General features: G+C 53.0%; 5 protein-coding genes across 5 annotated transcripts; 3 read left to right on the top strand and 2 right to left on the bottom strand.

Annotated features, from left to right (window-relative positions):
• Positions 1-253: 253 nt before the first annotated feature.
• FES1_2 (hsp70 nucleotide exchange factor fes1) lies at positions 254-938 on the top strand (the record flags this gene model as incomplete). Its single annotated transcript, XM_051444552.1, has 2 exons — positions 254-652; positions 705-938. The coding sequence occupies 2 exons, from the start codon at positions 254-256 to the stop codon at positions 936-938; spliced, it is 633 nt and encodes a 210-aa protein (XP_051304177.1).
• A 199-nt stretch (positions 939-1,137) lies between these two features.
• J4E86_004003 (uncharacterized protein) lies at positions 1,138-1,671 on the bottom strand (the record flags this gene model as incomplete). The annotated part of the gene is made up of 2 exons (XM_051444551.1): positions 1,138-1,449; positions 1,501-1,671. 2 exons carry the CDS (start codon positions 1,669-1,671, stop codon positions 1,138-1,140), a joined length of 483 nt encoding a protein of 160 aa, XP_051304176.1.
• Positions 1,672-1,967: 296 nt separating this feature from the next.
• On the top strand, positions 1,968-5,792 carry J4E86_004002 (uncharacterized protein; the record flags this gene model as incomplete). Its single annotated transcript, XM_051444550.1, has 2 exons — positions 1,968-2,183; positions 2,280-5,792. 2 exons carry the CDS (start codon positions 1,968-1,970, stop codon positions 5,790-5,792), a joined length of 3,729 nt encoding a protein of 1,242 aa, XP_051304175.1.
• A 166-nt stretch (positions 5,793-5,958) lies between these two features.
• Positions 5,959-7,531, bottom strand: J4E86_004001 (uncharacterized protein; the record flags this gene model as incomplete). Its single annotated transcript, XM_051444549.1, has 3 exons — positions 5,959-6,665; positions 6,719-7,454; positions 7,514-7,531. The coding sequence occupies 3 exons, from the start codon at positions 7,529-7,531 to the stop codon at positions 5,959-5,961; spliced, it is 1,461 nt and encodes a 486-aa protein (XP_051304174.1).
• Positions 7,532-8,727: 1,196 nt separating this feature from the next.
• J4E86_004000 (uncharacterized protein) lies at positions 8,728-10,136 on the top strand (the record flags this gene model as incomplete). Its single annotated transcript, XM_051444548.1, has 2 exons — positions 8,728-9,026; positions 9,077-10,136. The coding sequence occupies 2 exons, from the start codon at positions 8,728-8,730 to the stop codon at positions 10,134-10,136; spliced, it is 1,359 nt and encodes a 452-aa protein (XP_051304173.1).
• Between the last annotated feature and the right edge of the window lie 3,707 nt (positions 10,137-13,843).

The following is a 13,843-nucleotide window of genomic DNA, read 5'->3' as shown; positions in this document are numbered from 1 at the left end:
TGTCATTAAGAGCCGACATCGACCAGCTTTTGCACCGCGCCATGTTTGTCGTGTTTGTCCGTTTCCCGCCATGTGGTTGATGGTGTTGACAGCTGTGTTGGGCACGATCTCCCATGGAAGGTCCGCGAAGCTGCTGGTCCCCTCGCGAGCGTCGGCGTCATAAGGCCCGCCAAAATTATTCAATGGCTACGCACCCCGCGATTGCACACACCCTCCACACAACACACCAAACATCACACATCTATCCAACACCATGAACGACCCAGGACTAAACAACCTCCTCAAATGGGGTATCCAGAACTCCGAGGCCTCGCGCACTGATGCCGCTGCCGCCAACCAACCGCCGCCTCAAATCGACGCCACGGCGCTGCAACAACTCATGACTGGAATGTCAGGACCCTCGGATGCGCAATTGATGCAGGAGAGCATGCAAGTCATTCAAAACGAAGAGGCGGAACTGGAGCACCGGACGACCGCCTTCGACAACTTTGAGCAGCTCATCGAGAACCTCGACAACGCAAACAACATCGAGAGTCTGGGACTATGGGTGCCTCTTGTCGAACAGTTGGAGAACAAGGAGTCTGAACTCCGGTATTACGCTGCATGGTGCTGCGGCACTGCCGTCCAGAACAACATCCGGACACAAGAACGGGTAAGCATCCTGGGTCTTGCGCACACTTGTGAACGATACTAACAGTTCCCAGCTCCTCGTAGTCGGCGCCATCCCCACTCTCGTCCGTATGGCCACCTCAGACACCGAGAAGAAGGTCCGCAAGAAGGCAGTTTTCGCCCTGTCATCTTCCGTCCGCAACTTCCAGGCTGCGCTCGATGCCGCCGTAGAGTATGTGCCCGCTGAGTTCAAGCCGCAACAAAAGCTGGATGCGAACGACATGGAGTCGGTCGATGTTTTGATCAACAAGCTCCGTGAGAGCGTATAAAGGAATCGGTTCTGGATTGCATTGGGTCGGCGTTACGGTACTTGACTGGTCAGCATGGGACGGCGCATAGAGGGACAAAAGTTGACCTTGGAGGACGGATGGATAACATACCCAAGATTCGATGGAGTGACGTTCGGGCACAGACTCCCACGGTTATCACGTCGAGCATTGCATAGATTAAAGCAATACGAATTCGATCTCATATGACTCCCAGCACAAGCCCAACCAGCTCGCTGAATGCTTCTCTTCCAACCATGCTTTTGTCCAGTCCCATGCCCAGTACGACCATCCTGGTTTCCCTGTCGTCGCGCTGCTTAATGGCACTGGCAATCTGTGTCGCGAGTGTTGAGCCCAGAGTGTCGAGCTCTGCCATAGTACCGCCGAGTATAGTTGTAGCCGTGAGATGGTGCATGGGAAGGAGGTCCGAGTTGGGGTCTTCTTCGTCGCGTTCGAGGTAGGCATTCGAGGTCATGGAGGCATCGGTCGCGGAGATATCAAGGGGTACATGTACCTAGCAGGTGTTAGCAAAAGATACTACAGACAACCAGATATATTCACACACCCAGTGTGCTAGCCGTCCATTCTGTGTCACGGTGATGAGAATTTTGTCCGCAAAGTTGACCGCCGTTGCTGTAGTCTCTATACTCTTGATCGCCGAGGTGGCGGTACTAGTACGCGCTGGGTATGGGGCAGGCGTAACGACGTAGTCGTCTGAAGTTGTGGGTGCTGCCATGGTGTTGTCCGTGCGATGCGATCGCTATTGCTGAGGGGTAGCTGATATGCAACGAGCAATGCGACGAAAGGCGAGCGAGTTGGCTCGGGCTCTTGGTATAGTGAAAGTAGTTAGGCGCACAGTAGAGTGCTGATGCGACTTTCGCGTTCGTGTCTGGCGGTGCGTGGTGTTGAATCCAGATCAACAGCCCACTCGACTCGCAGCCGGCGGAAGTGCTGCGGAGTTCCCACTAGCGTCAGATCCCCACCAAAAACTTTCGGGCGCTGCGAGCACTCCTCGACGCCGCAACCACCAAAATGCCCAAGTTCGTGCCGCGACAGCGAAAACACAAGGTTCTGGCCCGTCAGAAGACGCCGGCGCAAGAGGCCACCGTCGACACCAATGCGACCGAGATCTTGCCCCAGGATGAGCAGGAGCGCGCCCAGAAGAAGGCTGCGCTCAAGGATGAGCTCACCCGAGAGTCGCAGGGCAAGATGAGCGGCAAGAAGAAGAAGCGCCTCGACAAATACATTGTACGTGGTGATACAGCATACAAGACTCGCAGCATCTTTCGTTGTCAATTTGCGCTACGACTGCACCACGAAGAACTTTAAGTCTAACTTTTGCAGGATACAAAACTCAAAAAAGAAGAGAATCTCGAATTGCTCAAGAAGCTCGCGACCCAGAAAGTCGATACTAGCTTGTTCCAAAGCTCGAAGAAGCTCGGTCGAGGAGCGGACACCAAGAGGGAGGCAATGAGGCGCGCACTGGCTGAGAGCAGAGCCGGCATAGATGTGGAAAAGAACGAAGGCCTAATATTGGAGAAGCGCGAGGTCAGGGAGGTCGAAGACGAAAGTTCAGACGATGAAGAAGCGCCGATACCCACTTCGAAACCAAACGCACGACAGATCACTTCGCAAGCAGCGCAAACCAACGGCTCTTCACGAGAACGAGCGCCATCCCCATCACCTTCCGAGCCCGAAATCGAAGCCTTGCAGCCAACCTCACAGCCCCTCGCAGCGCCACGGCAGACTGGCGGACTCTTTGGAAGCGGGCTGAAGAGGCCTCTAGAGGTTGACGAGTCGGGCAAACCCGTCATACAAGTGCGAAAGCGCCGGAAAGGTCAGACCAACAAACCCGTCGTGGTCGAAGAAGAGGTCGCATGGGAGGGCTTCAGCTCGGGCAGCGAGAACAACGATGAGGACGGTGGGGATGAATCTGAAGCATCTGTTGCTGAGTCCGACGACGCTGATTCGAATTCGGAGGAGGAGGTATCAACTTCCGGATCCGAAGCTTCAGACGAATCTGGAGAGTCGGGAGACTCTGAGGACGACAGCGACGAGGATAGCGATACCAGTCCCGACGAAGAGAACAAGATCGCGAAGAAGGAAAGAACGTCGGCTTTCAAAGCTTGGGCAACTCAGCAGAGAAACGAGCAAGTGGGATTTACCCCGACAAACCAACTCTCCTACGCACCGATTCCGGCGAACTTCAAACCTCGAGCTCCCGAGCAAGACCCTCTGCCCCCAGAACTTGACACGAAAACGGCGACCGATGCGACACGAAAAGCCTTCAGCGTGAACGTCGAACGGTCACCAGAGATACAAGAGTCAAGACTGCAGCTTCCTATCGTAGCGGAAGAGCAGAAGATCATGGAGGCCATACACAACAACGACGTGGTAGTAGTTTGGGGTGCCACGGGTAGTGGTAAGACCACGCAGGTGCCTCAGTTTCTCCTAGAATCTGGATACGGAGCGTCAGACGGGCCTACACCTGGCATGATTGGTGTTACACAACCGCGTCGTGTAGCCGCTGTCAGTATGGCGAAACGTGTCGGGGATGAACTCGGCGACCAAAGTACGAAAGTGGCATACCAGATCCGATTTGACACGACAACGAGTCCCAAAACCGCTATCAAGTTTATGACCGACGGTGTTTTGTTACGAGAGATTACCCAAGACTTCGTCTTGACGAAGTACTCTGCGATTGTCATCGACGAGGCTCACGAGCGCAGTGTGAACACAGACATTCTAATTGGCATGCTTAGCAGGATAGTGGATCTTCGCGCTCAGATGGTCAAAGAAGATCCAAAGAATAAGCCTCTCAAACTGATCATCATGTCTGCTACTTTGCGGATATCAGACTTCACAGAGAACAAACGCCTGTTCAGGAGTGAGCCTCCGCCACTGATCAAGGCAGAGGGTCGACAATACACCGTTGTAAACCACTTCGCACGTCGCACCCAGCGAGACTACGTTGAGGAGATGTACCGTAAGGTCTGTAGAGGACATCGAAAGCTGCCCAAGGGCGGTATGCTTGTCTTCCTTACTGGGCAGAGCGAGATCTCACAGCTGGCGAAGCGGTTGAAGGAAGCCTTCCCCTCCACGCAAGGACGCGAAGTGAAGCATGGAAAAGTTGTGGTTTCTCCAGCAGAGACGCCACTAGAGGCCGAAGACATTGAGTTGGGCGGAGAGGCTGAAGATCAGAATTACCTAGACGACGACGGTTCGGATTCGGAAGGCTCCGTGATAATGGGACTGGATGATGAAGACGACAAAGAGTTCGAGATCGAGGACGAAAAGGCAGAGGACACTGTTATGAACGTACATGTTCTGCCACTCTACTCACAACTGCCCACAAATCAGCAGCTGCGGGTGTTTGACCCACCTCCTGATGGCTCTCGTCTTATTGTCCTTGCGACGAACGTCGCAGAAACCAGTTTGACAATCCCCGGTATCCGTTACGTTTTCGACTGCGGAAGAGCCAAGGAGAAGAAATATGATCTCATCACTGGTGTCCAGAGTTTCGAAGTCAGCTGGATCAGCAAGGCTAGTGCCAACCAGCGATCTGGTCGTGCGGGTCGTACTGGACCTGGTCACTGTTATCGCCTGTACTCATCGGCCGTGTTCGAGCGAGATTTTGAAGAGTATGCAGCTCCGGAGATCTCACGAACACCGTTGGAGGGCGTAGTGCTACAGTTGAAGAGTATGGGCGCTCCAGTCGTCAACTTCCCCTTCCCCACATCGCCGGATAGGGAAAGTCTGCAGAAGGCCGAGAATTTGCTTTCATACCTTGGGGCACTGTCTCTAGATGGCAAGGTCACGAAGCTCGGTCACGAACTTTCGTTATATCCTCTGAATCCACGATTCGCCCGCATGGTTGCGATGGGTGTCGCACAGAATCTCGCAGCTGAAACCATCGCATTGGTGGCTGCCCTATCTGTACCGGAACTCATCGTCCCAGAGAACAATCTCGGACTACGTGAGCCCGTCAAAGACCCGGATGCCATCCGCACCGAGCAGGACAACATCGAAGCCGAAGAGCGCTCCCGGCTGCGCAAAGCCTACAATGCCGCACAGGCTAAGATGAGCATCAACGCGAAGCAGAGTGATTGCATCAAGCTTAGCAACGCCATCTGTGCCTACGCGTACGAGCCTGACTCGCACCTGTTTTGCGAAGACATGTTCCTCAATCCAAAGTCCATGAACGAGGCCAGTCAGCTCCGCCACCAGCTCACCAACATTGTGCGGGCACATCGACCCACCGCTATCGGAGCATATAATGCAAAGCTTCCAGCGCCTTCGGAGCGAAACATTAATTTGCTTACACAGATATGCGCCGCAGGCTTCATCGATCAGATTGCTATGCGCGCCGATCTTGCTCCTGTGCCTCCCGAGCTCCCAAGGAAGCCCAAGACCGCGATCGATGTGCCATACGTTACTCTGTTCTCGTCACAGTCGGAGCGTTCAGACGATCCACACTCGAAATACGTCTTCCTACACCCTTCTTCTATACTCGCACGCACACCGCCAGCAAAGATGCCGGGATACATCATCTACTCCCATCTCCAGCGGGCCGCATCATCCACTATTACTGGAAGCCGGACGCCGAAGACGCGCATGCATCCTCTCACTCCCGTTACGAGGCCTCAGATCATCAATATTGCACTCAATACCCCGTTACTACAAGCGAGTAAGCCAAAGGGCAAGATCGTAGATTTCAGCAAGGATAAACGAGAGTGTGAGGTTGAGATGAGTCTCATGGGTGAGAAGGGTAGCCAAGGATGGGGTCTTGGAGTTAGAAAGGTGGTGCAGAGGAAGGAGCCTGGCGGAAGATATGTTATCGAGCGAATACTTGGTTGAGAACCGCTTGAGGCGTTGTATACACGTTGAGCAAATAAGATGGTTATGCCTGTGGAGCGAACCGCGAGGGAACATAGCAATATATTATGAGATACCCCACGACTCAGTCCCCAGCTACATTTCCAGTATACTTCCGGTTGCAGTGACCACCCAACCCCCCATACCCCTAATCCCTCGACACACTCGTCTCAGCCGCCACCTTCTCACTCGCCAGCACCGTAACCTCCTTCTCCTTCTCCACACTACTCCTCCCCACCTTCCCCTCATCGTCCCCTCTCGCCACCCCAACACACTTATAACTCCCAAACTGCCTCGCCGACAACCCCGCCTCGAACATCTCATCAATCTCCTCCAACGTCCTATTCTTGACCTCTGGCAAGAAGAAGAAAACCCACGTCGCCGCCACAGCACAACTCGGCGCCCAAATAAACCCGTACCGCGGTCCCCAGTTCATGCTCTGCGGATTGATAAAATACGGCGCCGTGAACGTCGTCAGCCACGCGCCCACGAACCCCGCGCTAGCGGCGAGGCCAAACGTATGGGAACGTAGTCTTTGCGTGGGGAGTTCGCCGCCGGAGAGCCAGGCGTAGGTGGATATCATGCCATTGTAAGAGAACATGTAGATGGCGGTGAGGCCGACGGTAACTTTTCCCGTGGACTTTGCGTTGGGGGCTTGGTGGTATACGGTTGCGATGATGAGTTGGAGGATGCCGCAGACAAGGAGGCCGGTCATGAGGAGGACGCGGCGGTTGCCGTAGCGCACGACTATGAAGGAGTTTGCGATGAAGGCGATTATGCTTATGGAGGAGAGGACGTTGGACATGGCGAAGGGGTCGGTTACTTTGGCCATGGAGAGGAAGTAGGCTTTGTATGCTTGGGGTGTGTTAGTGCGGACGTTTTGGGGCTGGGTTTGATGGTGGTCTTACCGATTATGAACATGGATCCTGATGCTGCTTGGAGTAGGACAGCGAAGACGGCGAGGAAAGTACGGCGTCGATCGACGGGGTTGCTGAACATGTCGAGCCAGCCTATACCTGAGCTGGATTCTTTTTCCTTCTCGATGGCGGCGAGGATGGCGGTGGCTTCGGCACGGGAGTCGTGGCGGGCGGGACGGAGCCATTCAAGCGCTTTGACGCCTTCTTCGAAGCGGCCTTGGAGGATGAGCCAACGTGGGCTCTCGGGTATGAACCATATCGTGCAGATGATGATGAGTGGAAACACGTAAATGAGACCCAGTGGGATGAGGTATGCTGACTTGTCTGGTCGTTTCGCAGTGGCCCAGTCGACAATCGTGCCAATCAAAGTTCCAAAGGAAACAAAAAAGTTGAAGCCTGTGAGGAAGATACCACGAAGCTCTGCCGTACTACTCTCCTGCAGGTAGAGCTGCGAGAAGGTCATGAAATAGCCGTTCGCAAAACCGATGATCAGACGGCCGGCGTAGAGCGCTCCGATATTCTCTGTCGCCATCATCATGATGTTAGCCACGAAGCATGTCACACATGCCGCAACCAGGCACATCCGTCGTCCGAATCGGGTAGACGGTACACCAGCAGTCGCGGAGCTGATGAAAGCGCCCAGCGTCATGAGCGAGGAGATGAGCTGCTGTCGCTCGGTAGTGAGGTTCCATCCTAAGGGTGACTTGTCGGTTTGATAGCCAAAGATCTGGTATCGTCAGTTCACTGTCGATTCGACAAGAAGAGGAGCTATTCGGTGTGCCGTACCTTCAGAAACCCCACCATAGCCTGCAGCCCTCCAATCATACCAAAATCAAAGCCATACTGAAATGGACTCAAGATAACTACGCCGCATGCAAGGAACAAGCGCGAATGGTCTCGCCATGTATATCCGTTGTTATCAGACATGGCAAAAGAACCTCACTGGAAGGATTGCAGTCGTTTGAGAAGCTAGATCTGGGTTTAAAGGCCAGGAATCCTACCTTATACTTTGAAGATCATCTTGCCCAGACTGGGTCGGATGCAGTGCCAACCACAGCGACTTTACCCATCTGCCGAGTCAAGGTTATTGCCAAGTCCTCTATGCAGAGACGCATGCGGTTGCTTGACCCCACAAGTCAGATGCTCTCTCCGCTCTAGTAGGACCAATGGCGGAGGGGACTTGGCACTTTGCGCTTGGAGGGATGTGGGGAAGGTGTTGTGTGGACTGGAGTGTCTCTGTGCCTGGTGATGTGCATAGTGGGTGTAACTTGTGGTATATTGCTGGTTATATGGGAATGAATCTTTGGGTATGCTGAGAGCGAAACGGTGTGTGTTGTTACGGGTTGTTTAGCATACTAATGTTTGGTTGTGCTCTTCGTTTGTCATTGAGCCCGCCACAGATCCCTGGGGAGGCCTGGAAATACTCATCCGCGTGTGGCTGGGCCAAGAAGGCACGACAGCTCATAATGAAAGTCGGTATCACTGTACCGTTAAGCAGGTGGGTACAGCTGGGTTATTAATGCGCGCTATTCACAGCAATTGGATAAAGGTGAACTAGAAAAGTATGGGGTACGGGCGTGATGTTGGGGATGGTGGGTCAGAACGGGCGTCGCGCGGGGAAATTAAAGCTTAGCTATACGGCATGTTGCATTTCATGCACAAATTCTACTGTTGCTTTAGACGTAGACGCTCACGGTTGACTCCGAAAGGCTGAATCTGATGTGAGGGCAGGCTGCAGGCTGCCAAAAAAGTAACGAGGCAGGAGCCATGTCATGAAGTTTACAGAGCACGTGCTGCCAACATACTACACCTTCTACTAATAGGCACCTACACAATCTGACGTATCGTTGAATTCCTAGATTTTCCGTTTCGTGGAAAGCAACGTCAGGAGATGTCATTCCGCTACCGAAGTTTTGGACTGCAATGTTGCAGCAGCCAGACGACATGAAGCCGGCGCTAGTGAGGCGACCGCAACTCCACCCCACCGCGTCACCTTCAACATGCCACGCATACCAACGTCGCTCATCCGCAAGGCGCGCGCAATCGATCCCTACCTGCCTGCTCTTCTCGGGCCTTGTCGCGAACTGCAGGCCGCCCAGAACGAGTTGCGATGGCTCCGCGAACATGTCGAGAAAGTCGCGAAAGCGCGTCGCGCCAAAGGAGACACGATAGCCAAGGCTTCTCTACTGCAACAATTAGTCAAGGATAGAGCCGCTGGGAAGCCATTACAGTATCTGTTAGGTACAGAGTACTTTGGCGACCTGGAAATACGCTGTAGACCTGGTGTCTTAATCCCGAGGTATCTAGAACTATGGCTTCTCTCCGGGTCATGGCTAACGACGCGAACAGAGCAGACACAGCCGCTTCAATCACACATCTCGCCGGTCTCCTACGACATGCGAAAGAACTCCCCTCCGAAGTACGCGTACTCGACCTCTGCACCGGCACCGGCTGCATACCCCTCCTCTTCCACCACGAATTGTCCTCCGCCTCAAACAAGGTAGACCTGCGTCTTCTTGGTGTCGACATCTCCGATAAAGCCCTTGATCTCGCGAGATACAACCTCCAAAAACTGCGCAAGACGCGACAACTCCAAGACACTGGGAAACTCGACTTCATACAGGCGGACGTCTTGATCAATCCCTTTGACGACCAGACTGAAGGCGTCTTGTCGCTGACGGCAGCGCTCAATTGGGCGGGGCAACCGTCCTTTTGGGACATTCTCATTTCAAATCCACCGTACATCTCGCCAGCTGCCTTTTGGCACACGACAACGCGCTCGGTACGCGGTTTCGAGCCAAAGCTCGCGCTAGTACCTCCACGAAGGATCAAGCAGACTGATAAAGAGCAAGGCGACCGCTTCTATCCGCGCCTGCTTCAGATCGCCAGAGATGTAGAAGCCAAAGTCGTCCTATTCGAGGTCGCAGACATGGAGCAAGCGCTTCGCGTAGCGCAGAACGCACGAAATCTAGACATTTTCGATGGCGTTGAGATATGGAGGGAACAGCCCGATGCCATTGGAGATAATGCGACCGAAGATGGCTTCGAAGTTGTTGGACGAGGCAACGCCCGATCCGTACTCTGCTGGCGCGGCCGTGGGACATCCTGGCTTGGCAAATCTGCGCCCCCGTCTTCACCACGCGACGATGCGGATCGTCTCTTTCGAAGCGCGCACACCAAGACGAAAGATGCAGAGGAAAAAGTTGCAGAGATTACTGAGAAGCAACGACTTGAACCGCAGTTTGATCTGAGCTACTTCACTGATACGAAGTACACTGAGCTTCCTCTCCGTCGACAGCCTAATTGTCGGATGCCCAACGATGATGAGTTGCGGAGAGAGGCAAGTGAAAGAACAGCTTCTTCGATCAAGAGAGCGCTATCTGAACTTGCGAAAGACAAGGACAGGTAAAGCATCTACATGTAGTTGTCCCGCCTCCTGGTGCCGGCCACTATTGCGTCTAGTGCAGTCCATGTCGCCTTCGGGCTTCACCTGCAGCAACCTTACTGCCACTCGCATCTCCGAATCGCCATATCGTTCTGGGGTTCCAGCTCTTCCGTATTCTTTACTCTCGCTTCCCGTTCGACCACCAACACCTCTGAGCATTTCTCGTAGTAAGAGCCAGCAACGGTTGCAGCTGATATCTCGCGTCATACCATGGCATTCCATTCGTCTGACTCTCGGCTACGTCTCTCTGGGAAGCAATATGCTACAACGTACGCGGCAAAGGAAGTACAAGTCGGAATCGCTGTCACTAGGCCGCCTTGCAGCGACGACTTCTGGGCCAGTGCAATGAGTCCCATACACACACTGGCTAAGGCGATCGTGAAGAGGATGTATCTGCCTTGGTCAGATTGACGATACGAAGTAGTCGAGAGCCGTTACTTACAAACGATGGTTCGATACCCGTTGGCATTGGACAAGGAAGTACATCGCTGTCAACCAGGACCATACCCCGAACATCCTGATTTCGTAAGCATGCATCCTAGCTTAGTTCCAGCAATGTCCACTTACACCCAAGACGCTTTGGGACTGATGGCATTGTCGTTGCGCATCATGAGCCATAATACGCTCGTAATGCCCATCGCCGGTCCGACCAGGGTAGTCGAGAAGGCAGCGACTGCTTGCCCAATGAAAAGGAGGAGAGTGATGAAGAAGCCAATCGGAAGGCGAGAATCGTGGCGGTGACCCGCAGTGGCTGTGGTCAGGGCGTGTGGTTCGTCGAGCGCGGCTGCGGGCGTGGTGAGGGCCACGAAGGCACACACGAGTATTAACCACGTTGGGACATGAACGCGCCTGCGTGCAAAATGGTTGGACTTGGGTGTTACAGCTGCGGGGAGCCGCACGCGCCTCTTACAGTCGGCCTGCTCATGATAGATTCCCATTCTCATGATGTGAGGTGGATTGAAGTTAAACACTGGGGGTGAAGGTGAAATGATAATTTTCTGCCAAGGATGTCTGGTTGCTTGGATGCTTGGGCGTAATGCAATTGGGAAGTGCGTGATGATGGAGTGCTTGGATGATACTATGCTCTACTGTCCGTATAATTTTTGAACGGCCCTTGACACAATATAACATGTGGCTCGGCTGTGGTTGCCCACCAAGCGGCAGGCAAAAGAAGGCAAACGTCCCTGGGCACCGGACATGATTTCCTGCACGCCACCGTTATACTTGCATTGAACAACGCCCCAATCAAGTCAAGCCACCTTGTGGAGTACCTTCCGGCCCGGCCTTGGTACATCCGACCATACAAGAGACGGTAAACATGCGTTGCCCCATCTCAATGTTCTGAGAATCTCCTGCGAACGACACAGCGTTATATGATTCTGATCCTACGAATATGGGGGAGACGCCAAACAAATTGTGCAAGTCGTGTATGTTTCTATCTCCAACGACCAGCTTTGAACCGCCGTACATGCAACGAATTTGAATAGATCGCTCTGGTAAAGATTATAGACTTATCCAGGTACGTTGACATGGCGGATCGAGAAACCACGACCACAGCCACGGACACGAACTCGAGTCGTATGCAGCAGGGCTATGCCGCTCATGACTTCAATCAGGATTATCCCCTTGTCGCTGGCATACTAGGATGTACCCTGTCGTGCCTGTCACCTATGGCTTCACTTCGAGTGAACCTATCATCCTCATCTATATTCTGGGTGATGACAGGCTTGGTCTCTCATACAGACCAGGGCACGTCGAAATCTAACGAGTGCTGCGTCCGAGCGCCACCGTGTGTTACTAAGGCACCTCAGGTTTGAGACGTTCCATTCGTAGGTGGATGTTGGTCTAAGCTGGAGCTTAGCCGATCCCGACGTCAGCTAGGCTGCGCTTTTGGTAGGACGTTGTTCATCTGAGGCACTTGCTGCGGGGACCGCCGTCGGTCTTAAGGCTGATGGAGTGATCCACTGCGGAGACACCAGAACTACTCTTAGTAAGTCGAGGGTATATGATGGTTGGGACTAGAGAGACATTTGACTAGGGATGATTTCCAAGCTGGGTTGAAGATGTCGCGAGGTGCAAATGAGCATGACCAGGTAGCATACAACCGCTGTGAGACTACACGTGAACCACTCGAATATGCTTTAGAGCCTCTACGAAAGGGTCTCGGGATTTCCATACTTCGATCTCTCCAATTGTAGAATTTGGTTGGGTGTGATCGTGGCATGACGGGTAGCACAAATCAATGGTAATGGTTAGGACTCAAGAACATACTGTAGAGTGTTATCATGCTGAGACTGATCATCTATGAGGTCAAAGTACCTGGCAATCATGTCACGATCAGAAGCTACTCACTCATACAAGAAGCACGGTGGATGAAATTTTAGACTACGAGACATACAGCGGTGATGAGTTGAGGTTAGGTATAGGGTATGATACCTAGGGACTGATGAAATACTTTATCAGCACCTTCACTCCCACTAAGCGATACAAAGATATTGTGCGGAAACGACAGAAAGAAACACGAGAACGAAAAACTAGCAACATCTCGAAGAGAAGAAAACCAAACAAGAACCGGACAAACAGATAGTCTTGCTACACAGGTGAATCCAGTGCAGTGCCATACCTTTGCTGTAAATCTTCCACGAAGCTTTTCAATTCAGCAAAGGTATCTTCTCTTCCACCACAGAATCTCTACAATACCTCCAATCGACGGTTCTATGATGTATAGTGCTGGACAGTAAGGCCAGCATAACGGTCCATGGCATGACGCGAAGGATGATGGTATGCAATCCTCCTAGAAGGAGGCCCAAGCCGACACCAGATGTTATACCAGCGAAGAGGAAATGGTCTTGCCACCGATCGTGAACGTTGACCCGGTATATGACTGTAGATGCGGCGAAGAATGCGATGGTAGATATAACCGTGCGACTGGCGCATATAGTCGCTCCCGGAAGGATTCGGTCGGCTCTTGCGGATGTGGTGAGCCAGGCTGGCCACGGATATTGACCGAGCTCGAGTGCTGCTATCGCATTGATGACGAAGCTCAGCAGAAGTATGGTGTATAGGAGACATCGATGCAGGATTTTAGTGAGCTCCGTCGTGTTGCCGTGTCCGTTGCAACTTGTCCAAGCCGAAAGGCTCATATCGGGGTGGAGAGAGGACGACAAATCGATAGCAGGCTGTTGCTTTATAACGATGATTTTAGGATGTGCAGCCGTCGCGAGGCTGAGACTTCGAAGTGTACTGTAATCTGGTAATGAGGCTGAACAACTATGTCCAGGTGTAGGTGCTGGTGGGGTTACCAACGGTATATAAGTATCCAAAGAAGACCTACAGTAGATGCGACATGTGCTAGACCCTGTTCAGGCTGACTGTGAGTTGGTATGGGCATCTATTGCTCGATGGGGGCTGATGCATCACCTGCATGTTGAGGCGAAAGTCAGCCACCCGGGTGCGGCAGTCCAGTCCTGGATCACCATCAGCGAATTGCAGCTGAACATGTATCCGCACCGATACAAAAGCACTACTGCTTCGTCATGAATGAGTGGCTGAGTCTACTATACAACCGGTTTTTTCCTCTTGTGTCACGACTTCGACGCCCCGGGGTCAATCCGCTTCGCGTCCTCCGTCGCATCCAGCGAACAGCGTCAAGACATGTAGTCGCGGACATA

This window comes from Alternaria arbusti (assembly GCF_024043155.1).
Source record: "Alternaria arbusti strain BMP 1465 chromosome Unknown scaffold_4, whole genome shotgun sequence".
NCBI classification, from domain to species: domain Eukaryota; kingdom Fungi; phylum Ascomycota; class Dothideomycetes; order Pleosporales; family Pleosporaceae; genus Alternaria; species Alternaria arbusti.
This window is presented reverse-complemented; position numbering and strand designations above follow the sequence as displayed.